At 42.2% G+C, this 25,225-nt stretch overlaps 2 protein-coding genes and 1 long non-coding RNA gene across 4 annotated transcripts; 2 read left to right on the top strand and 1 right to left on the bottom strand.

The window, feature by feature from the left end:
* Positions 1–7,811: 7,811 nt before the first annotated feature.
* LOC133110189 (DNA-binding protein inhibitor ID-1-like) lies at positions 7,812–9,103 on the top strand. Its single transcript, XM_061220106.1, has 2 exons — positions 7,812–8,411; positions 8,571–9,103. Exons 1-2 carry the CDS (start codon positions 8,043–8,045, stop codon positions 8,604–8,606), a joined length of 405 nt encoding a protein of 134 aa, XP_061076090.1. The 5' UTR covers positions 7,812–8,042; the 3' UTR covers positions 8,607–9,103.
* A 2,329-nt stretch (positions 9,104–11,432) lies between these two features.
* On the bottom strand, positions 11,433–17,408 carry LOC133109287 (MRG/MORF4L-binding protein-like). 2 transcript variants are annotated; one of them, XM_061218547.1, is made up of 5 exons: positions 17,259–17,408; positions 16,104–16,225; positions 15,943–16,024; positions 15,600–15,674; positions 11,433–12,831 (listed from the first exon to the last, which is right to left on the bottom strand). In XM_061218547.1, the coding sequence occupies exons 1-5, from the start codon at positions 17,311–17,313 to the stop codon at positions 12,644–12,646; spliced, it is 522 nt and encodes a 173-aa protein (XP_061074531.1). In that variant the 5' UTR covers positions 17,314–17,408; the 3' UTR covers positions 11,433–12,643. The 2 variants fall into 2 exon arrangements, with proteins under 2 accessions (XP_061074531.1, XP_061074530.1); XM_061218546.1 differs by having other exon boundaries at positions 11,434–12,831; positions 17,255–17,408.
* Positions 16,958–22,720, top strand: LOC133109288 (uncharacterized). Its single transcript, XR_009704715.1, has 4 exons — positions 16,958–17,405; positions 18,406–18,458; positions 20,873–20,924; positions 22,414–22,720. It is a non-coding gene; the product is annotated as an uncharacterized LOC133109288 (long non-coding RNA).
* Positions 22,721–25,225: the final 2,505 nt, after the last annotated feature.

The raw sequence follows: 25,225 nt of genomic DNA, 5'->3' as shown, positions 1-25,225 counted from the left end.
GTACTGCCCCACAAAGTGAGCCCCTATTCCATCACATGGCTGTTTGTTTTTATTTCGTTTTTTTATTTTTTATTAATCTTTTTTATTAGTGGTGGAAGCCGTTACACTGTGGTAATATCTGGTAAGATAAACAACAAGGAAAATGAAGAACGACGGGCCTTGCGGCTAGCCATGTAAATTTGCTCTATCTTAGTGCTACTTCCTGTTTCCTGCAGCAGCTCTGGGCCTGAGGCTGAAAGGTGGGCCATGGACCTGCTGGAGCTGGTGAGGAAAGTGGAAGAGCCCATGAGAGAACGACTGGTGTATAAATTGATAGATTCTAGATAGATTCACCTGCGAATTCAACTGGTACTAATTTTATTCTGCTTTTGTCGGTATCAGTCTCCGCTTTGTTTGTTATTGGCCATTAACACTGATCAGGAAGTGAGGTCACTGCCAGTCTTTATCCTACTGCCAGACAGAAGTGATCAGACTCACCCTCATTGGTCAGCACTGACAAACATTCAGCTGTGATGTTTGCAGAGTTTGTCTAAAACAAGCACATTCATAGTATACATATATTATTTATTGATCGATTTATTGAGCATCGTTGACTTTTTCAGAGTGAGTTATATGGTTGTTATAGCAGGATAAATAGATACATTCTTGAGTAGTGTAATATCCCTTTACAGCTCGAAAGCAGGGGCAGTGTTGTAATCCTCCGCATGGTACTGGACATTGAGTATCTTGGCACTGTCTTTGAACTCTGTGAATGCTTTTTATACTGCTATCATCAAACCGTAGCTAATTAACAAACAGTTGTTTTGGGGTCCATGTGCAAGGTAATTATTCTCTACGATTTAAAAATGCATGATGCACTGGGCCACAGAGTGCCCACGTTTTAGGCTCTGACTGAAGGACTCAGTCCAGGGAATAGTGGGAAGGGGGGGGGGGATCTCTCCCTGGGGTTCCTCATGCAGCTGTATCCGGGCCCATCAGAATGTCTGGATCACCGCCATGTGCATGTGACATCAGCTACCGTTCCTCTGGTGGACACGCATCGCTCCTGATCTCCGGGCGGGAACGCCAGGTGCGCTGTCCAGGTCAGGCGCTCCGGTTTAAAAACGCGAGGAGGAGGAGGAGGAGGAGGAGGAGGAAGCCGAGCGGCTGGTGTCGGTTGGGTTCGCTCGGCGCTTTGTTCGCCCGCTCGTTTCCGTTGGCTGACAGCTGGCGTCTGAGAGGCTATAATTCTTCGCCTGGCCAGAGATGTCCTGCTGCTGCCCAGCTGCAGACAGCTGGTCTCCCTGAAGGGGGCTCTTCTAAGCCCACCCCCCTTCCCTCCAAAAAATGTGTCTGAAGTTGCAACTGGGGAAACAGAGGGGATGGTCAGATAATCCAAACCACCAGAGTAATGGGTTTTTAAAAGGGCTCATTCAGAGAGATATTCCGCCTCTAAATGAACTAATAAATACATAAATGATAAAACTATTTGGCAAAACTGCTCTTGCCTGGCAGAAAAGACGTGTGAATTTTAATAAATGAGCTGCACAACTTCAGAGAATGTACACTGTTATAAGAGCATAATAAGACGTAGTCCTGTCTGTATCTACTGTAACCAGCGCATTCATACCAACCCTTTCCCTATCCCTTTGATCTTTTCTATGTTCTTGCGCCTCAGTATCTGGTTCTGGAGATGCCATCACAGAGCTGATAAGGCCGGTGCCCACGGTCCCCGCCCCACGCTGCAGAGCTGCTACCTGCTTTGCATAGGGGCTCTGTGGAGCGGGCCCAGCTCACACCGGTGCCCCTGCACCGGGCTCTCACAGAGACACTCTGTTCCCCCTCAGGGGGGCGGGCGCGGGGGCACAATGGCCAGATTGATCGCACTTATTACTCCAACCACCCGGCTGCTCTGTCGCAGGAAGTGCCTCTTTTCACAGATATGAGATGCTCTTGGGAGATTAGAGGAAGCGATGCAGCTGATGGGGTTATGTGGGGGGTGGAGAGGGTCGGACGTGCAAGTGCGTGTGTGTCTGTGTGTGTGTGTGTGTGTGTGTGAGCACGTATCTATTTATGTGTGTGTGTTTATGAGTGTGTGTGCGCAATTATGTATCTGCACGTGTGTGTGCAGGTATGCGGCTGTGAATGTATGTGAGAGCATATATATGGGGGGGTATGGGGGTTGTGGGGGTGCACGGGGTTATGGGGGTTGTGGCAGAAAGGACTCAACAGGCTGTAACACTGTCGGCTGTGATGTGCCTGGGTCCCCAGGCCCTCTCTGTCTCCCATGGCTCTGGCTTCTCGCAGCAATTGTCACTGGAGTGGAAAGTATTTGGAGCACAATGACCGCACTCTCAATAGGTCCCTGCGTGCCATTGCTGCACTGTCACCAGCAGATGGTGAGCTAATTAGAGGCCATTAAGTGCTTTGATAGCGTGTGTGGGAACCGGGCTGGCGGGGACCCTACCGCTCAGGCCCTCAATACGCACACAAGCTGCCCAGCGCTGGCCGCTCGGCCCAGGCAGGGAGAGAGGAGCCCTTCATATAGAGCGCCTTTCTGCCACGGGACAATTCTCAGCCTTTTCTACTTTCTTCCTTTTCTTCCCTTTTTTTGGTGGTCGGTCAGTCATTCATCTTTAAAGAGCTCTTTTGTTGCTGCATGTGGCTGAATTTCAGCTGGAATGCCTGTCTATGAGAGCAGCACCCGGTATCCCCCCCACCCCCCCCCCTCACCCCACCATCCCCATCCACACATCCTACCCCCCCATGCCCTACCCTGTCCTACCCTGCCCTACCCACACACAGGGCCTAACACAGGCAGAGGGGGGGGGAGGCTGGTGATGGGGTTGAGGTTGGGTTTGGGGCTGGTGATGGGCATGGGGTTGGGGTTGGGGTTGGGGCTGGTGATGGGGTTGAGATTGAGGTTGAGGTTGAGGTTGAGGTTGGGGTTGGGGTTGGGTTTGGGGTTGGGGATGGGGATGGGGTTGGGGTTGGGTTTGGGGTTGGGTTTGGGGCTGGTGATGGGGTTTAGGTTGAGGTTAGGGTTGGGGATGGGGATGGGGATGGGGATGGGGATGGGGATGGGGATGGGGTTGAGGTTGAGGTTGGGGTTGGGGTTGGGGTTGGTGATGGGGTTTAGGTTGGGGTTGTGGTTGAGGTTGGGGTTGGGGCTGGTGATGGGGTTGGTGACAGGGTTGAGGTTGGGGTTGGGTTTGGGGCTGGTGATGGGGTTTAGGTTGGGGTTGGGGCTGGGGCTGGTGATGGGGTTGGGGTTGGGGTTGGGGTTGGGGTTGGGGTTGAGGTTGGGGTTGGTGATGGGGTTGGGGTTGGTGATGGGGTTGGGGTTGGGGTTGGGGTTGGAGTTGGGGCTGGGGCTGGGGTTTGGGGCTGGTGATGAGGTTGGGGTTGGGGTTGGGGTTGGAGTTGGGGCTGGGGCTGGGGTTTGGGGCTGGTGATGAGGTTGGGGTTGGGGTTGAGGTTGGGGTTGGGGTTGGGAGGGGGTCTGCATGTTTGGGATTAGCCAGAGCCCCACGCGGTGTGTCAGTGAACAGGCCGCTCTTGTGAACAGGAGGAAGTGTCTCCCGGAGGACCCTCATTAACCAGCAGTCCCCTGGGGGTTCTGGAACAGCGCACAGATGAAGGGCCAGCCAGGTGCACTGCACCACTGCACACAGCACTGCCTGACCTCTGACCTCTTCACCTCACTGAGCAGCCTGTACTTACACACTATGTCATCCTCTGTGTTTTCCAGGAAGTGGATTTGCATTAAAATATTAAAGTATTACAATTTTATATATTTTATGGAATATACTTATATTTGAGGAAATATTCATATGGTTATGAAGAATTGACTAAATCGAGGAAAATGTTAATTTTGATTTCAGCTTGTCTTTCAACATGATCATTTCCTGAATCTCTTCTGTGAAGATACAATGGAACGCATACATACATGCCGAGTACAATATAATCTGTGTAAATCAACCCAGGTCTGTTTTGGGGTTAAAAATAATAACCTGAATAGAAACATTCTAATGTCAGATTTATTCCAGCGAATAGCTTCTCATTTGGTGCTTCATATGAAACCTCAGTTTGCACAATCCTGCCCCCTGGTCCTGTATGGAACATCAGAGATTGCTTCATCGTGCCTCTGTCTTACAGCAAAGCTAATGGTTAATACCCCCACCCCACCCCCACTGTAGTGTGCACACCTGCACACAGGTGAGCCTTATCCCCCAAGCAGGAAAGGCGTAGATCGGGTAGCACGCCCAAATCACACCGCAGAGCAGGGCGTGAGCGGAATACATTTCACTTGCTGCAGTTGCTGGTTGCTGACAGACATCTGAATGACAGCTATTTTTTCAGCTTTTGGCCTTTTCTCCAGAAATAAAGAATAATAATAACTTGATAGGAAGCCAAAAATACATCTAGACAAATCCAGAACTGTCAGGGGAATGTCAGCAGTGATGAGTGATGAACATCTGACTGGACATTTAAGATGAGATTGACATTCTTCTCATGAACAATAGCAAGTCAAGGTCATTCATGGGCATTATGTTTGTATTTGGATACGATGTGATGATGTAATTCATTTTATTTGTTATTTTAGTATTTTTTTAAATGTTTAAATAAAATGTAGAATAAAATTATAAAATGTACATGTGAATACAGCTCCTCCAATGATGCTGCTACTTAAAGAATAATGATGTACACGCAAACACATACACACACACACACACTTTGTGGAAATGTTCCCATGAGCCCAGAGCTTGCTGCCATGGAAGCACCACGACCATCAAACAGATTAAATCAAAGGCTGTAATGTGTCACAGCTAGTCTCAACACAATTCTCCATTCAACAGCGCTTACGCTGAAAGCATATTCCTGTAATTGCATGGGCAGTACTTATTGTTCTAATCACAAGCGCAGCAGCAGCCCCCCCCCCCCCCCCCCCCAAAAAATCCAAACATTTGTGGAATGTCCTTTTTCCTCAACATAAACTTGTCATCCAGCTTTTCTCACACACAACATCCTGTTCACAGCCTCTGGACGTCTATTTTTGCAGCGATAAAGAGGGTGCGTGGTTGACCAATACACTTCCTCTTTCTGAAAAGGAAAGTACAATATGAAGGGAAAGGGCGTTCGGCAGTGAAGGCTTGTGAAAACAGCAGTTAGTACATGACCCCCCCGCCCCCCCGTCCCTCTGTCCCTTGAGGTGGGTACTGGAATTTAGCCACCAGATTAGCACCCAAATTAAAATTAGATTTACTCTCAACTTCCACTAAAAAAAGGAACAGTTATATATTGTTATTTGGAACATCGGTTCATTGTTCGTTTAAAAGCAGCTGCTAAAACGTTACCGTTACCCATTTAGCCCTCATAAGTCTGGGGGAGGCTGATAGTGATGGGGGCGGTGCGTACTCCTTACTGTCAGTTACAATCAGGAGCTAAAATGTTTCACTTTTTTGTCCCCCCTCCCACCTCTTCCCCCCTGCCTTGATGTGCTGTAAACAAGATTAAAAGGACCAGCTGTGTGGAGTTATTGTTGGTGTTGGTAGGAAGTGCTGATAGCTTTTGCAGCTGAACAAAAGCTGGATGAGAGACCAGAGGGGAGCTCCAGACACAGTGGCTCCAGCTAGATTTCTCCCACAATCCTTTGCTCTTTGCTCCCATTGTTCTGACTGCCCCCCTCCCCCTGGCCCAACTCCCTCAGTCATGACCTGAGACATTGGGTAGCAGGGGGGGACAATAGGATGTTTAAAAACTCTGGCTGTGACTGTTGAGAGAGATGAGAGAGGGAAAGAGAGTGAGGAAGGGAGAAACAGAAAGAGAAATAGACAGGAGGTAAAAAAAGGTATAAAGTATAAAGCCTGCAGCCTTTAAGAAATGACATAATTTGTTTGATATTGACCAACTTAGAAAAATAAGCTTCATTTGTTTATATTTATTTTAATTAATTAATTAATTAATTATTAACATAATTATTTATTTATGTTTTCATTTTATTATTATTATTTATTTATTTATTTTTTTGGGGGGGGGGGGGCAGTGCAGGCAGACAGGACAAGACTTGTCAAACAACTAAAATCTCAAAATACATGTGTATGCTACTGAATAATCTTATATACAAAGACCATTATATTTTAAAATGTAAAGTTAAACGCTTCTTAATTTCTGTTAATGTAAACAATGAATATGCTTTGATTAGTGAGAGCTTTCAACATAACGCTCAAATGTATGTGCCATTTCCCTTGCCATAGTTCAAGACTAGGCTAATTTTTTTTTTTTTTCTTTACATTTCTTTAGACTTCCAGGAACTATCGCTATGGGCTAATTAAAAAAACGCCGCTCTTTTTTCTCTTCCTTTTGACAGGAGATCGAGCAAGCTGGCGACAATGACCGTTTGCAGGTGTGCGGGGCGGTAATCTCATCAGAGAGAGGGTTTTAGGTGATAAATGAATGACGAGTCCTGCAGCCAGTTTGTTCTCATGGTTTGCGCTGCGCAGGTGAATGGGGGGAGTGTGAGCCCGTTGTTTGTAGTCTCCATGGAGACCGCCCGCGCGGCGCCAGGCTGACAGCCGTCAGGGATTGTATGAATGGCTGACGTCACGGGGCTGGCGCCTGCCAGTCTGCCTCGGCTTGTTTGGACAATCTGGGGAAGATTGAGAGCAGAGCGATGCACATAACGCTAAACACAGTGGGAACATGTGAAAAAAATCTGTGGAGCTATTCACAGGGAATCCTTTTTAATAAGGGGAAAGGGGGTAGGGCGAGAGTAAAAATATGCAATTTGTAAGCATAAAGACCTCTTTAACATGTTAAACGACGGGATAGCAAGCCAAGGTGTATGGGAATTTTCTGAAAAAGCTAGACGCAGTCTCATTATAATGCAACACTACACAGCCATCTGCCCGTCTATATGAATTTTAACGTAGCGTTAAGTACTTGAATTCAACTCCAAATACCTACTAGCAATTTAGGTTAAACATAAAATGTTAATTATTTTCCGAGTTTAAGACGTCATCTAGCCTACTTCCAAATTCGCAATCGTATAAAACACGTAGCAATCAGAAGTATGTTTAGCCTCAAGAGTGGGCTATCTATGAGTCAAATAGGGATAATATATTGCCTACTCTCTTAAGAGTTGATTTAACACTTTATAACAGTTAACATTTTACTGTGATACTGCCTTGCAATTAAAAAAAAAAAATTCCGATGAGCATTATGCTGTTGGTAGGCTACGTTTATTTATTTTTCCAAAGTTTGCACTTAAGACTCGTAAAATATTGTATCACGACGAATATTGTGATTCTTATAATCCATTATAATATGTATATGAAACTGTTATCTATAGTATTTGCAAAAACAGTAATTATAAAACAACTAATATCAGTGTATTGAGAATCGTAGTTTCATAGTTTGGGCTATAGTACACCCAGAGCACATGCCCTGTGAAGTAGGCTAAAGTATATAATTAAAAGCCTATTCATCCCACGTAATTGCAGCATTCTTATGAAAATGCACGCCCCCCTCCCGCGTCCGCCTTGTCTCGAAGCAATTTCTACACCTGCGGAGTCCCCGAGCGACGGACAGCTGGGTTCCCACATATCACCCATAAAAAAAACACATTTGTTTCCATTTGTAACACCATCCCCTAACAGATTGTTAATTTCGATAAGCAAACCGGCGTTCCTATTGGCTGAGAGCAAAGTGCAGTCCCACCTTTCTCATGCAAACGTGCGCTTCCTATTGGACTCTCTCAGAAAACACGACTGACTCACTCACGCCCAGAAATCCCCAGGCCCCTTAAATAAGAGCCGCTGGGGCCGGCAGAAATACAAACTGTCATTGCGAAGGAGTAATATCTTAGCGTCAACTCGGTGCCAAAAAAAAAATTAAAAATACACTTTCGAGTCAACTTCCTTCTTTTCCGGGCTACAAAACAGTTTAGCTACATAGCCTACGTCATTTTTTTTAATTTGCAAGCGTTGTCTTTCTGCAAAATTGCCTGCAGTTAACTTTTTCTAACCTTGAAGTAGTGCAACCGAAACCAGCAAAAAGCCAAGATGAAAGTTGTCGGATCTACCTGCACACTCAACGGCAAAGTTGGCAGCGGGGAGGTGGTCCGTTGCCTCGCTGACCAGAGTCTGGCGATTTCCAAGTGTAAAATTCCGTTCCTGGACGAACAGATGAGCGTTTTCCTTCAGGACATGAACAGCTGTTACAGTAAATTGAAAGAGTTGGTACCCACTCTGCCTGCCAACAAGAAGGCCAGCAAAATGGAGATCCTGCAGCACGTCATTGACTACATTTGGGACCTTCAGGTAGAGTTGGACGAGCCAGGCATGAACCGTCAGCAGTCGACTAATGGAGCATCTCTCAGCCGCTCGCCACTGACTACCCTCAACACAGAGCTGGCAAGCATCGCTGTTGAGGTACGTGTTGTATTCTACAAAGCTACTATATCTACCAACTGAATATGGTATAAGGCACGGGTGTTAAATGTCATGTTACGCTAAGGAACTGCTTAAAACCATGTGAATGCAGTGCATCATGTCACAAATTTTAAAATGTATGCTCTCTCCTTTTCACAGAATGGGTGTTCGGATGATCGAATCCTGTGCCGCTAGATCAATACCAACATGAAGAACAAACAAGGTTACTACGAGTGAATTTCCATCACTTCCCAAAACCTTGAACCAAGTAGGGACTTAGCAAGCCTCCCGTGATAGCAGAAAGACTTTCGAGTGTGATCTGTAAAGAGACTAAAGAGGAAATGTCCCGTGAGGTGGCAGAAGAGCTCGACAAGTTTGTGTCAAACTCCGAAAGACTCCACGATTGATCAACGGTCACAAATGTGGCAATGTATAGCGCCACATCCATCTCTGCTCTTGTTGCGTTGCATCTGATTCCACGAGAGACATTCCATTTATTATTTTTTTATTTGTTTTTACTTGTTACATTTGTAATTCGCACGTAGGAGACTTTATATTTTGTTAAAGAAATGTCAACTTCTCAGATTGCTGAGTAATATTGTATTGTATATTACAATGCTTTACGACTTTGAGTCATATTGTTTTTTTACAATGTATCTAAAACAGTTTTTTATTAAAAACATGAATGAAAACCTTTTGGAAAAATGACTCATGTTTTAGTGTGTGGGTTGTCTTTCATATACCAAACTCTTAGGAACACATCTCTTAATGATCTCTTAACATTGCTAGGCCATCATTATCACAGTTGTATGGTAAAGTCATAACAAAACTCATGCTCCAGTTTAAATCTATAAATTACATTTATCAGAATGGATGTTTGCAAGAGCCTGTAAATGTCCACTTGCTATGACCTCATGTACTAGGTATATCCAAACAATATATATATATAAAGATCATGTATCCTTACCTAGAGCAACATTTTCATGTTGGCTCAGTGACATATTTACTGAAACAATTGAGTTAGGCTACTTGTAACAACTAACAATTGCAACACTTATCTAGGATCCACAGTCACTTGAATGTGGGATAACTACAATTTATTGGGTTTTTACTGAGGTTGAATTTGAGAAGTTCATTGAAATAAGCCACTAATAAACTGTGATGTTCACCACAGTACTTGTGATGCACAAAACATACTACACTATTGTCCATAAAAGTAATTAATTTAACATTGTTTGTTCACTAAAAATAATTGATTAGTGGCAGTTTAAAGCTACGACTGTAGACATATGAAATATGCTGCAGTGTCAAACAATTCTGTACCACTTCAACAAATTCTAAAGTTAAAAACTGAATTACCATTGAGTTTATTCACAAAAATAATTTTGATGTGTGGCAGTTTAAAGCTGTAGATATAAAGCTGTAATATACAGTAGATGTATATTAAATATTCTGCAGTGTCAAACAATTCTGAAACACTTCAACAAATTCTATAATTGAAGTTCTACAGTCTCTCTCACACAGACACACACAGAGTCTTGGCTGCTGTCTCTCTCTCTCTCTCTCTCTCTCTCTCACACACACACACACACACACACACACACACAGTCGCTCTCTCTCTCTCACACACACACACACACACACACACACAGAGGCTTGGCTGCCGTCCCAGTCCATCTGTGGTCTGGCTCAGGGATTACTGTTTGTTAATGTTTCAGTCAGCTGTGCGCTGAGGAATGCGGAGCTATTTAACCTGAACTTCTCCAGGTGTGGCGAGGCGCCTCTCAGTCTGGGCTGCCTGCCCTTCTGTGCCCTTGGCACAAAGCTATCGCACACACAGAATCACACTCTGGCTCTGCTCGAACGTTTGCTCCGCAGCTGTGTGCATCGCACTGCAGGGGAATGGGAAAAACAGGGAGATAAAATAAATCATGCAGCGAATCGCCATTACCCGGCGCTGCACAGCACACAGTTAACCACTGCCTTTCCAGAACAAACTACTGCTTTTCTTTCTGGCTTCCTGGGGGAGATTATGCTATGAGTCTCAAAATATTTGTACAGCAATTTAAACCCAACAGCCACATTAAAACAATGTTTTCCTTGTTAGTTCAGATAAAATAAATTAAAATTCTGAGATCTTTGCAGTGCCTCATACTTTTAAACATAGAGCTGGCCTCTTTGACATACTAAATGGCTATAGGCAATTTCAGAATGAGAGTTGTTTTTGTACTAGCCTATCTGTTGTATGGGTGTTTTGTTTTGTGCTTAATGCTTGATAAGTAACAGGGGTGTCTTTCTAAAGGGTGCAACGCAACTTCAACAAACAAAAAATCTCTAATGGCTGATGCTTGATGACTTTTTGCATGCAGTTTGGTAGATATTTAATAAATGGCAGGGGAACGATCTTTTAAATCACAGTATCACTCACTAGAATTACACAATCAGTTGACAGTATTTGGACTGTAGTACTTTAGAAATCACATGCAGATATCTATTTGTATATTTGTTTATTTCCATATAACTATGCACATTTTTTCAAAATGATTCTGAAATATCTTGTAATGTCGTAATGTCTTACGGGTTGGAATGTTTACTGTTAAATTCCTGATAGTGTAGTAGGTTACATTACTTAATAGGCCATTATGGCTAAAATATGACTTTTATTGGTAAAAGGGAGTTCAGCATTTGCTGCCATCAGCGTTAAAAATAAAAACTTGTTTCTTACAACACCCCAAAGTGATCTTCCCTCCGTTTAATGCTGAGTACACAGAGTTAACTCCATTAGTGCTAGAAACCCCCGGATATGAAGAAGAGCTAAAACGAGCTGGACTAAAGCACTGCGGTATCACAAGACTGCGGTATCACAGCCCTCTATAATCATAATGACAGCTAACAGCATTCATACATCCCACCTTCACCAATTACAACGTAAATATCCCCGAGAAGGGATGGAATTATTTTTTAATGAAAATGAATGAAACAAACCCATATTCTTGTTTTAAAAAATTTAATAAAACAGACAAAAACAGTACCTGGTATGCACAATAAATTAAAAAAATGAAATGAAACCAGTGAACAATCCGGCAAAAAATAGAAAAGGAAAGTTCCCGCACTAAAGAAATGTACACTGACAGCTAAAGAAATGTCCTTTGTTATATTCAGTGAGTGGATTTGACAGAATATTGGCGTCAACTGGAAACCTGAAACAGATGATGTTACAGGTTTTGTGAGGAAAAGGAGTATGCTTATTGAGAGCTACAGATATCACAGCTCGTACAGCACCCCTGTGTCACTCTTGGTGAAATGAAGTGGGAAAGATCATTGATTTCCCATGAATGCCCAAACAAGGCTGGGAGATGCTGCTGTCAGCGTACCAATGCAAACATTCACCCAAAGCCTCGTACATGGGCCAGAAAAATACAAATAAAACAAAGACAGACAAAGAAAAGGATTCATATGAAGCAGTATTAACCAGTAAACACCTACAGGTCAGAATTACTGCAGGGAAGGCACACCATTACAAAGAAGTGCACACTGACAACACGTGCAGTTTGAGTATACTACACATGTACAATTCTCTTCAATGGGGCATTTGGATTAAGCCAAGACTGCTAACACAAGAAACAGCTAACAGTCAGCCTGAACCAACAGGATTTGAAACATTTTCTTTATTTTTCATGCAGAAATGAGTTCTGCATTAAGTGTGCGTACTGGCAGGGACAGAAGCAGCCATATGTCAAGTCCATTTGCCCATTCATTACACCCACCCGTGGGGCACTGCCGCTCAGCACAGGACAGGTTGACATATTTTACTGAAGGATTTATAGTGATTTCACTGAGGATGAGGTCGTCGTCAGAGAGAATGCACAACCTTAGCATTGCAGCTACAGGCCCTCACGGTATAACTTTCTTCCTTGGAACTTACTTCTCATTGGCTAAGTCCATATTTAAAATGGACAGCTAACAGACCAAGCAACTTCAAGTGGTAAAGATCTCTCATCTCAAGACAGAACATGAGAGAAGGCAGCCTATCCTAGGCTGGAACATTTTCCATTTTTTTAAGCTTTGGAAGGTTTCCTTCAAAAACAAATCCTGTCCATTTTCTTCTGAAGTATCACTTTCTCCAACAATCCTTTGCAGGTCCTCGATCCCCCAGGCTACCCTCGCAGCCTCACAGAACCCTGAGGAGAGGGGCCCCCAGTCCTCGCTGGCTCACGGGCGCCCTCTGGTGGCTATATCCTGCGGCGCTTGGCCCCGCTCAGGCTGGAAGGGTCAGCGTTGGAGCCCAGCAGCTTCTCCACGGAGCGGTTCCTCTTCCTCTTCTCTGCGGTCTCCGCCGCGCCGCTCTCGCTCGGACCCCTCTCTCGGTCCTTCTCTTCTTTCGACGGGGGGCTGTCTGCGGCCGTGTCAGAGGAGCTGCCTGCAAGGGTCAGGAACATCAGAAATGAAATCGAACCGAGAGAGACCGCTTCTTGTTTTTCAGCTTTTCGGGGCTTCGGGGTGGTGCAAGACACTGCAGACTGAAACTCACTGTACACATAACAACATTCAGATTGTCCATCCTTTGGAAATAAGTATTTTTATTCCCAATTTATTTCTCTCCCAATCGGGAATGTATTAAATTGTATTCGTGCCTTATCGGTCTTATCTTTCTCCTTCAGTTACAGACTGTGCAGACAAGGACCCAAACGTTCCCTTTGCTGCACTGCTGTATGGAAGCTTGTTAGATTTCTTTCTTTGACCCATGGTCTTCTACATCGCATATCCTCCCACCCGCTGCATGTCAAATGTGACGAGCCGTTATGCTAACACGGTCAGCAGCCACAGCTGCACAGATTACACAGACACCTGTGACCCCCCCCTCCTCCGGGGTTAACGTAGCGTAGGTGAGACAGCTGAATAAACCAGCAATTAGATTAGAACTATGGTTAGTCACAGCCAGTAGGCTGTGTGTGTGTGCGCTCAAATGTTCATGACACACTGCATACAAACAAGCAAAAAAGCTGGTTATAGTGTGCAGTGTGGTTTAGATTTGTGTATGAAACTCAGACTGAATTCAAGTCTAGCATAGCACTGCTACATAAGATTGGCATCTACATTTTCTGTACAGTTCCATGTAAAATTAACATTAAGCATTAACTCCCTGTTTCAAGGTGTTGCCTCAAAGCTTTGTCATAATCCTGTGGGGTGGCTCGGTAAAATAGTAAAATCCAGTCCATAGAAAATATGTGTTGAAACCTCTAAATGATCACTGGCATTGGAAACATTCAGAATAATCAAAAGACCTGTAAAATAACTCCCACACAGTTGAAGCAAAGTTACAGTTTTTACTTGAGATTAGGAAATGTATAAAGTGAGAAAGGACTCCTGCAGGTCAGGATTTTTAATCCGAATACAGAACATAATGTCTAATGTACACTCCTTTTGAGGGAGACCACCTGCTTGTCCTTTTTCGAAAGAACAAACACAGTAATTCAGCCTAAAGCTGTGTAACAACAAGTGCCTATTAAACTGCATGCACGCTCTAACAGTCATAACCATCTCATATGGTAAACCAGGTTAAAAAAATGAAGGGAAAATATCTGAAATATCATGTTATATGAATTAAACAAAGATTAAAATGACTGAAAAATAGTTCACAGCCAAACAAAAACGTATACAATACCCAAATATAGTTAATCTATTGAAGTAAACACTATAGCATCGTCATTTTAAACACGAAGGTAATACCTTGAATATTACACTTTAAATGATTGTCATACATTATATGTCATATGTTCCAGGGCTTGACATAACATTTTTGGCTCACCAGTCACTGTGGCTAGTGGTTTTCCAAAACCAGCCAACACTAAACATAGGTCATTGGAGAATGTAATTGTATGCATTTGTTAGGAAAGAATATTTTATTTGAACAGAAATCCCTCTTTTAGCTACTGCATTAGCATAACCTGCAGGCTATCTTTAACAAAACATGTGCTTTAAGATTGTTGAAATTAGCCCTGAATATTCTCAGTGCGGCGAACGAGGAGCACATGTATCCACACTTTTAAATGTTGATAAAATACACACAATATTGTAATGTAAATAAAAATGATTTTATTACTTGCCTATGGCAGAGGAGGACTGGCTGATGGTACTGAGAATGATGCTTATATTTATTTCATAATGTCGATAAAGTTTAAGCTAATGCACCTTCTTACATTCACTTTCATTTTAAATTGAAAATAATTTATTCTAGAAAATATTATTAAAAATTGTATATAATTATTATTGGCGGTGTGGAAATAACTACACCTGCGTACTGTGTAGGCTTACACACCGTTTGCCACTGGTGAAGCTGACCACTTTGCCCATTTCCTTCTGTATTATGCTCCTTGTTTTTTCTGTTGGTATTGGCAGTCGCTGTCACTAATGTGTTTTGCAATCACAACTGGATAATCTGAATCTCCACTCTCCACTGGTGCAGTTTGAAGGCACTATGAGTATCCTATACACCACTGAACTCTATGACAAACACATCTGTATACGGCACTGTGTTCTGCTGAGGTTTCGCCTTATCAAATATACTCCCAGCTTGACTGAAGAGGACACAGTGTACACCCAGTGCTCATGGGAGTAGTAGTAAGATGTAATATAGCCTCAAATTGACTTATTTCAGATGCCTTTTGTAAACAACAATACGTTTTGTTAATAGAAAATGCTACCACAATTTAACCCACTAAAGTGGTGAGTTTCATGACACTGCTCAATTCTAGCCCTGGTTAACGTCAAGCCCTGGTCATAGCACGCAGTACCAAAGCCAAAAAAATCTAATAAAATAAAATGCTAAAAACAAAACCAAAGAAGTATCACAGTCTTCATAATAAAAGGAGAAATGCAATAATGTGTGTGCACCACAGTCACACAAAAGGCCTCTGGTTATGAGCACATTATGTTCTGAGCTCCTGCTGGAGCTTTGGACAGTGAAACTGTTCTTCTGTCCATGCCTCTAAAAATCCTGGCCAGCCAAAACTGGAGCCTGACCTTGGACAATGAGACTTAGATGCCAAAGGTGAGGTACTGATGTTTATTACACGGCCATAGCTAAGAGCAGCTGTGGTGTGGCCAACAATCTCGGGTCACAAAAAGACAAAGAGGAAACAGAGAGAAATAAAAACAGAAATAAGATTTACAGGACAACATATGAACCTTCTCTGGCTGATGCACACAGGGCGTCCTCCTCTCCAGCGTCCTCTGTGGTTTCCTCCTCCTGCCCCAGTTTACCTGCCACGGCGGGAATAAGAAGAGCCAATGAGCCCTCTGAACCGGCTACCTAAAAATAGCAACCAGAACCCCTAAAGGTTCCCCTGCTGTTACAGTAAGAATGATTGCTCAGAATATGCACATAGAGCAATTATTCCCCTCTAATGCAAGAGGGAAAAAAACATTCTTCCCCTGTAATTCAAGCTTTCTGCTTCTTTTTTCCCGCTCGCAGCCACAAATAATGCACAGCTATGTGTGTCAGTTTGTTCAGAGAGGAGGACCACTCTACCTTCTTTCACGTCTTGAATTATGTCCTCTGGAAGGACAAAACTCTTCTCCAAGTTGGGAAAAGGCAATATTTCAGACTCATCCTGCAGTGAACAAGAAACATATTTATTTGAGTTGGTCCAAACTGAATGATACGTAAAAATACTTTTTCTCCCCACTTACCAGAGCTTGCATGTCATACATGGTAGTGAGATGATCCCAGATCACTTTAGAGGACACTTGTCTACCGATATTTTGGCAGAATTTATCTCGAATGCAAATCATGTGAAAATGCCGATTAACGCCTAAAATGGACAGGAGAAAACATAGCCACAATTAAACGTCAAACAGATAGACCTATGATGCATTGACTTTTTAACTGAAAGTCTGATGCTGTGTAGCCTACACAGTGCAAATAATCTGTTTTAACAAGTGTTGTAGTCTTGTAAAGAGACAATCTTTTTTTTATATTTTTTTATATTAGCTTGTTACTGCAAGTGAAAATAAGTAAATTGAGTCAAACTGTCAAATTACTCTGAATAGCTCTGTTTAATTTAGCGAAAATGTCATATAAATAATATTGTATCTCTAAATGCAATCTAAATGACTAAAATAATGTTTAGACCGACGTATGTTTTGGTCTTTAAAATGCAACCTCAAAATGGAGTAGGTCACTGTTAGGCAGCAGCAGAAACACGATTAGACATTAAAGTTAAATCACTTAGGAAACAAATAGTATATGAACAACTACGTTGCGTATGGAATATTTATAAAACATCTAAATGTGTGATAAGACCGAAGTAGCCTATCATATCATTCTGCATATGTGGTTATGCCAGGAACTTAGCTACTTACTAAAAGTACTAAGCGCACACACACTGAAATGAATTAAACCAATTTAATCGAAACCGTAAACGACTCTGATTTGGTATCACTTTATTATACTGCATATGAGCATTCTGTCAAAAATATCTGGCACATGTAAAATTACATTTTCGAGACGCTTTGACGCAATGACGCTAGAGACGTCACCTAGCTATCTGTCGACGTCGATGCAGTCAAAAAGTTTACGCTAAAGTTAGTTTGCTGAAGTCAGCTGAGGGTCTGGTTTACCATCCTTTACCTGGAAGCTATTGTGCTATTTTTTGCCAACACATTTTTCACTTCGATAGACCAATGTTCCAAAACAAATGTAGCGGTCTTGTTAGCTAGAGCTAGGTAACTACCACGCTTGCCTGAAATCGACTGCTTTGTGGTTGCCAGTGTCAGAAAGAGCCGTGGGTCTACAGGCCTAAACGTACAAAACACGACGAGTTGCATTTTTACAGTCATACCTACAGGCTTGTGTCCCAGCATAGCATGGAAAAGGCACACCTCCACCTCCTGGCTCCATGTGACAGAGTCCTCGGCAGGATAAATCCCCGAATCTTCATGTTTCTCTTCTGTGGGAGACGCGTCAGCTTCACCCATAACTCTTCTGCTCTGGTAAGAAACGGAGTAGAGAGGAAGAGCCCGAGCAAGAATGGCAAAGCACGCCCCCCAACCACAGCCATAGGAACGGCAGTGCAGCCTGGCATTTTGGGCAGAGAAACCTCTGTTTTTGGGGAGAAAAGAGGGCAATTTATTTCGGATATGAAAGCTGAACATTAGTCATTTGTAAATATTGAAGAATTATTAGTAAACATGTACAATTTTCGTCTGACTGTCTATGTTTGTGGGATATAAACGGCATCATCGGATAATTAGGCCATACAATTAAATTGTCGAAATAAGAAAAACAACGAAAATAGAAACCCGACAAAGTAGATTGAAGGACAGATAGCAAATGTTTCTTAAAAAAGGTAAGAATGTTTCGGTGTTAGGCTCACAAAGGAAGAATTGGTGGGAAAACAAATATGCAAGTTTTATTAATTCCTTAAAAAACGTTGCTTATGTTACCGTGTGATTGGATGAAGTCATGTCATGTACGATCTTTTGAAAATGGATCTTTCTTTGATTCAGTGTTATTTAACATTACATTGATTGCTGAAGAACGGAATTATTTTTACAGGGGTAAACACTACAACAATAATTTATAAGGAACTTATTTTAAAAAGTTGTGTTGTCTTTTTTCCAGAAATTTGGATGTCCTAGTTTAAACAAACATGAAAATTGCAAGTGCATGTGAGTGTTACATTAATGGCATTTGGCAGACGCTCTAATCCAGAGTGACGTACAGTTGATTAGACTAAGCAGGAGATAATGCCTAAAAAAGGCAGATACAAAAATTATACAAAATGTTGGTAATCTTCCTTATGTACAAAAGGGTATTTTGGTCTTCACCAAATTTAAAAGTAACAAAGTCGTTTGTATCTTGAAAGTCTAAATATCGTTCTTGTGGTATTTAAGGTGATGATGTCTCTAACTTGTGATGTGGCTCAGCTTCTCCTTGTTTACATATGATAAGCATTATTTACACATGCTGGGTGCTGTCTTCTGTGTGCAGGTTGTCTCTCATGGACTTTCCTGGGTCTGCCCTGATGGCCCCATGCAATTGATGTGAGTATCTACTGAATTCATGCTGCATCCTTTTTCACTGTCTATCACACACATTACATAATACAGAAGTTTTACTCTTCTATTGCCCCCCCCCATGTGAAAATGGGTAAATTTTTATCCTCTATGGTTTGATTAAATACAAAGATAACATACATTTGAGGGTACTGTCCCAGTGACAAGCCAGTGTAACCCAATAGGTACAGGCCACAAGCAGTGGCCACGCAAGCAATGACCACTAGAGGGCAGGCATGTTCCACCCATTTCTACCAACTCTGAGGCACCTCATCTATCCAGTACAGAGATGTTTTGCCACATTTATGCTAATCTATTAATTAAATCATCAATTATAGAACTATGCGCTGCAGTAGTTACTGGTATTTCTATTTTTATGACGACTTGACACATAGTTAATCATAACAGGATAAATGAACAAGATGCTGCCTTTCCGCAGTTCCAGAGTCAATATTATGTCTCATTATTGCCTTTGCAGTGCAAGAGGCAAAGGATTGGTTTGGGTAGGAGAATCTTTAGTACTGGTTCAGTGTATTGGTATATGCTATGGACCCTTATAAGATTAAATAGGGTTGATTTGTAGCATTAACTCAAGGTGGGATATGTTGTTGTACCTTCAGTAAGGTACAGTGCCTTACCTAGGCAACAACACTAATCAATAATAGTCAGTGCAGAATCTGCAATTCACAAGCTATGGAAGTAATATTTTATATGGATGTCTGCTAATAGACTACATATACAGTGTAGTCCTTAAATATTGGGACATCGACACAATTCTCATCTTTTTGGCTCTATACAAGATATGCTTTAAGCTTTTATGCTTTATGCAGACTTTCAGTTTTAATTTGAGGGTATTTACATCCAAATCAGGTGAACGGTGTAGGAATTACAACAGTTTCTATATGTGCCTCCCACTTTTTAAGGGACCAAAAGTAATGGGACAATTGGCTGCTCAGCTGTTCCATGGCCAGGTGTGTGTTAGTCCCTCATTATCTCATTTACAAGGAGCAGATAAAAGGTCTAGAGTTCATTTCAAGTGTGCTATTTGCATTTGGAATCTGTTGCTGTCAACTCTCAATATGAGATCCAAAGAGCTGTCACTATCAGTGAAGCAAGCCATCATTAGGCTGAAACATCAAAACAAACCCATCAGAGAGATAGCAAAAACATTAGGTGTGGCCAAATCAACTGTTTGGAACATTCTTAAAAAGAAAGAATGCACCGGTGAGCTCAGCAACACCAAAAGACCCGGAAGACCACGGAAAACAACTCTGGTGGATGACAGAAGAATTCTTTCCCTGGTGAAGAAAAACCCTTTCACAACAGTTGGCTAGATAAAGAACACTCTCCAGGAGGTAGGTGTATGTGTGTCAAAGTCAACAATCAAGAGAAGACTTCACCAGAGTGAATACAGAGGGTTCACCACAAGATGTAAACCATTGGTGAGCCTCAAAAACAGGAAGACCAGATTAGAGTTTGCCAAACAACATCTAAAAAAGTCTTTACATTTCTGGAACAACATCATAGGGACAGATGAGACAAAGATCAACTTGTACCAGAATGATGGGAAGAGAAGAGTATGGAGAAGGAAAGGAACTGCTCATGATCCAAAACATACCACCTCATCAGTGAAGCATGGTGGTGGTAGTGTCATGGCGTGGGCATGTATGGCTGCCAATGGAACTGGTTCCCTTGTATTTATTGATGATGTGACGGCTGACAAAAGCAGCAGGATGAATTCTGAAGTGCTTCGGGCAATATTATCTGCTTGGGCATATTCAGCCAAATGCTTCAGAACTCATTGGACGGCGCTTCACAGTGCAGATGGACAATGACCCGAAGCATACTGTGAAAGCAACCAAAGAGTTTTTTAAGGCAAAGAAGTGGAATGTTAATGGCCAATGAATCCGATTGGATATGCATTTCACTTGCTGAAGACAAAACTGAAGGGAAAATGCCCCGAGAACAAGCAGGAACTGAAGACAGTTGCAGTAGAGGCCTGGCAGAGCATCACCAGGGATGAAACCCAGCGTCTGGTGATGTCTATGCGTTCCAGCCTTCAGGCTGTAATTGACTGCAAAGGATTTGCACCCAAGTATTAAAAAGTGTTTGATTTATGATTGTTAGTTTGTCCCATTACTTTTGGTCCCTTAAAAAGTGGGAGGCACATATACAAACTGTTGTAATTCCTACACCGTTCACCTGATTTGGATGTAAATACCCTCAAAGCTGAAAGTCTGCAGTTAAAGCACATCTTGTTCGTTTCAAATCCATTGTGGTGGTGTATAGAGCCAAAAAGATGAGAATTGTGTCAATGTCCCAATATTTATGGACCTGACTGTACATGTAAATAATATAATAGATCATCACACTTGACATGAAAATGCTTTTCTTTCATCTAGGTTTCATATGCAGTGCCAAAGGATGGACAAGACTGTGCTCTCAGCCGGCCTGGTACAGTACAGTCCTATCTTTAACCATTGCTTTACACTTTAATGAAGTCACTGTTCATTTTCCAATACGGATTAGGCAAACCCGATAAAAATGCTCAGCCTTAAACCAGTTATGATACATTTAGTTATAATAGAATACAATTTTGATTAATAGCTTTAGATGAACACTGAAAATATTACATTCACTACACAACAGACCCACAGCCCTTCCAACCGTACCTGGGCTGGTAGCTCAGATCTAAAGTCAGATTTTTGTGAGCAAAAGATGAACGTAAAAAAGGACACGTTTGACCAGTTAAAAGGTGAACCAGCCACCCTCTTGTTACATAGGCATCCCACCATGTTGGAATACAGTGCAGATATTAGTGGGTATTCAGCTGAGTCTGCTGGTTGGTACACGCATCCCTCTTTTGCTTGATTTGGTAAACATTGGGGAAAAGCCTGAGGCTGTGATTAAAAGACAAGCCGTGTAATTACAGCAGGTATGATGGGCTGTGGAGCACAGACGGGGTCCATCCTCCGCCAGGATATTGCTTATGCCTCCATTTTCCTGCCCCATGCCCACCTGGTGAACACAAGTACAGAGAAATGGGGTTTAGTGGCAGGATCCATGCAGTATTCACTAAGCGATTGCCTCACCGCCAAACAGACAGTGTAGTGTGCAGAGGAATGCAATATAAATGGAGCTAAATGTTTCATGAGTAAAAAAGTTTCAAGTAAGCTATATGAAAACTGCAGCTCTCATCACAGGCCTTGAATAACCCGCTGAAAACCTGCAGAATGGCCTTCTCCTCCCGTGCAGCACACACTGCTGCCACTCTTATGGTCCTATCTGTGCCTCTATGTCCATTATGAAGCAGTACCAGTGAAGGAATATAGCCTTCATACTGCTCTTATGGTCCTGTCTGTGCCTCTGTGTCCATTATGAAGCAGTACCAGTGAAGGAATATAGCCTTCATACTGCTCTTATGGTCCTGTCTGTGCCTCTATGTCCATTATGAAGGAGTACCAGTGAAGGAATATAGCCTTCATACTGCTCTTATGGTCCTGTCTGTGCCTCTGTGTCCATTATGAAGCAGTACCAGTGAAGGAATATAGCCTTCATACTGCGTGGCCTTTGATCAGTTATTAATAAGTTTGGTTTTTGCATTCATATAAATGACCACTTAAAGACGACTTGTTCTGAAAATATAGAAGCAATGCAGATGTCTGACGGCCAAAAAAAAAACAGACATCCCAAATGCAGAAGTGAGAATGTCAAAAGACATTTATTTCTGTCCTGAAGGTACATATGCAAATCAGTGATCATATGTTCCAGAAATGTGCCTCTCCTGGTTTCCTGTAGCATAGCACTCATTCATTGTGCCTTGTTCCAGTACATCATCGCTGCTTTTCCAGGTTCATGCATACCTGCTGCCTTCCACGGTGTTTTAGCCAAATAGGAAATGTTTGTATATTTATGATACGTCAATGTTTTTCTTTGTCTCCAGGGAATTCATTTGAAGAATGAACATCCATTGGTGATAAATCATATTCCCGAATGGAGTCCAAGAAATAATTGTTCCCTTTGATTTATATTTTATTTATACTTCCATATTACATTCAGTACATACTTTATAATAGGCAAACATCTTCTTGCTTACACATTATTGTAAATGAAATACATATTTAATTAAACAGCTATACATATGCAGTAAAATATCCAGTATTAATTCAATGCTAATAGAGTAAATATAGGGGACGATATGCACTCTCTAAGAGTTGGTTCAACACTGAACATTTTACTGTGTATGTCTGGTATAGACACATAATAAATCAACATCATGACTTATGTGTGCTGCTTGGTCCTTCTGTGGTAAATAGACAGTGCATTGCAGCCTGAATGGGTCTGGGGAAAAAGAGTCACACTTTCAGTCTTATTGAGCTGTGGGTCCTCGGCCACATGCTGGCCCATTTAGGGGGTTATTAGAGGAGCAGGTCTGGGACTCTTTCGCTTCTTATTTCACAGGTCTGCCATTTCCCTGGTGCCATCGAGCAAGGAACTCGATCTGAATTTCCTCGGGAAAAAAGTTAAACGGCTGTCTAAATGGAAGGTGCACTAACAGGCCCTGAATAAGGCCACTAAATAATGTAATATATTGTTCCCAGTGGCCGTTGTGAGCAGGGTAAATCTGTCTGAAGACCTGTACTCAAAGTTTACCTCAGGACAGAGGCAGAAATACTATGGAATAGCTTTCAGACAGGAGCACCAAGCCATGCTCAGCCAGTGTGTTCCGTACTGATGGAGTCATGCCCTTAGACCAATCGTTGTCCTCAACCTGTTGACATCCATTTTCTTTGATTAGCAGTCTACCAGTATCAGAATACTCTATATTAGTATGCCTTAATCTCTTCCAGGTAATTCTTTGGTAGCATTATTTTTTGCCTGTTGTCATATTGAAGTAACCCACTCCTGGATTAGGGAGGTTCTAACGGAACACAATTAAATCAGCTTCAGATTGTTTCTCTTTATTTAGCATTCTTTTTAGCAAAAACAATAGTGCAGCGTTTTCCACAGATTGTTCGACATTTTTTCTGTGCTGTCTGTGAAAGTATTCAGGGAATATTGTTGGCATATAGATCCCTTATCCTAATCTGCATAGTTTCTGCTGTTTAGCATGATTATGAAAAAGCAGAGCTTTTTCTGAAGTTCATTTTTCTTACCATTATTACACATTGCACTAAAAAAAGGTGTGATGTTTTACAATGAATAGAGCATTGCAGCATGCTGTAACTATTAAGCTGATTTAATTTAATTGAGCACTTACATACTCTAATGGGACAAAAGAAAGTGGTAAAATGTGAGATATGATAAAAATTTTGGGATGACTTGCCAATAGATTATTCAGATAATTGGTACATGGTTTAGGTAGATGATAAAACAAATTGAGACAAACGATTATTACAAGGGTAGTGTTGCTCCATCCTTTGTTTAAAGGCTGTTGGGTGCTACGGGCGTGCGGGTGTACTGTGTCTCATCCCACATTCTCGCCATGAAGGCACCTGTTTGCAATTACTACTGCCAAAGCTAATTTACACAACTCTCTGAAAGGTGACATATTGCTCCTCATGGCTCTTTAATCCAGCAGACGACCTCAGAGAACAATCCAAATATAACCAGGAGGAATAAATAATTCAGGGTGAGCATGAATAATCCATCATAGGATCAGGCTGCCTGTAACTGTGAACACTGAGGCTCATGGACGTGAACACGTTTGCTGTTTGGTTTGAAGGTCTGAGACTAGGGGCAGCCAACCACAGAACTTCCCAACTGTTCGAATCTGTCTTGGGCTTTCTTTCGGTTGGGTGAAGCTGTACGTGAAGTTTCTTATCCCATATTAATATGAGTAGTCTGTAATGTGTCTAGAGAGCACATTCATCACACAACTGAACTTTCTGGGAATTATTCAGGAACAATCACATCCCTCTTGATGGTGACAGGAAGTGGCCTTTTGTCAGTTATTTTGAGGGTGTGCCTGTGTGGATGGGGATGAGGCCTACTGCTGTTTAGTCAAACCAAGGTCTTTGGAAGGAAGCAGGGGTGGGGGGTGGTTTTTTGGGTTTGTGCAGTTAGTCAAACATTCAAACTGAAGCCAAACAAGAAACGTTAGAATAGTTTTCTTTCCAGCTGTGCATTGTTGCAAACAAAGGTTTAGCTTCTATTTGGAAGATGAAATGTATGTTTCTGAATAAAAAATTTGGAGGAAAAGTGCAAACCAAAGGGTGAGAAGCTGCATGCACACTGCTGTTATATTTTCCGGGAAGTGCTGTACCCCTTATGAAGGCTCACCATCTTGGCTTTGAGAGCACCTACTTTACATTCCAAATAATGAAACTAAATAACGGGCCCTGGCATCAAACATAATCAACTTCTGCAACGTGCTGCGAAATCCATGCAGCAGTAATCTGTAAGCAGTTTGCCATTACTGATCGTGTGGGATTTTTAACGTGACCCAATATCTACAAGTGTCCATATTGTTTTATTGGATGGACGGATGGCTGGATGGATGCCCATGTGCACATATTCACTGCAAGATCTAATTAAGACATGTTGTTAAATTATTTTTACAAGGAAAATTTTTGAAATATGTTAATCCCCATATGCTATGCTCTAGCTGTCAGCAGGCTCACAATGACAGCATGCCTGATGGGGTAGACGCCAGCTGTCTGTCTACACAGAGCAGAGGCCTGTCTTGTGAGGACATTTTTCTTGTGCTTATCTTAAACAAGGAACAGCTTCATAATCCAAACATTTTACAAATT

The sequence above is a fragment of the Conger conger genome, chromosome 14 (assembly GCF_963514075.1).
Source record: "Conger conger chromosome 14, fConCon1.1, whole genome shotgun sequence".
Lineage (NCBI taxonomy): Eukaryota > Metazoa > Chordata > Actinopteri > Anguilliformes > Congridae > Conger > Conger conger.
The sequence above is the reverse complement of the archived record's forward strand: the minus strand, read 5'-3'. Positions and strand labels throughout refer to the sequence as shown.

What these genes read in the sequence shown, in the direction of transcription:
- LOC133110189 (XM_061220106.1), top strand. Translation starts at nt 8,043, where the DNA reads ATGAAAGTTGTCGGATCTACCTGCACACTCAACGGCAAAGTTGGCAGC. An exon ending in TGGCAAGCATCGCTGTTGAG is followed by an intron (nt 8,412 to 8,570) that starts GTACGTGTTGTA and finishes TCCTTTTCACAG; the next exon opens with AATGGGTGTTCGGATGATCG.
- LOC133109287 (XM_061218546.1), bottom strand. Translation starts at nt 17,390, where the DNA reads ATGGGTGAAGCTGACGCGTCTCCCACAGAAGAGAAACATGAAGATTCG. An exon ending in GCTGGGACACAAGCCTGTAG is followed by an intron (nt 16,226 to 17,254) that starts GTATGACTGTAA and finishes TGTCCATTTTAG; the next exon opens with GCGTTAATCGGCATTTTCAC. An exon ending in GTGTGCATCAGCCAGAGAAG is followed by an intron (nt 12,832 to 15,599) that starts GTTCATATGTTG and finishes TGACCCTTGCAG; the next exon opens with GCAGCTCCTCTGACACGGCC.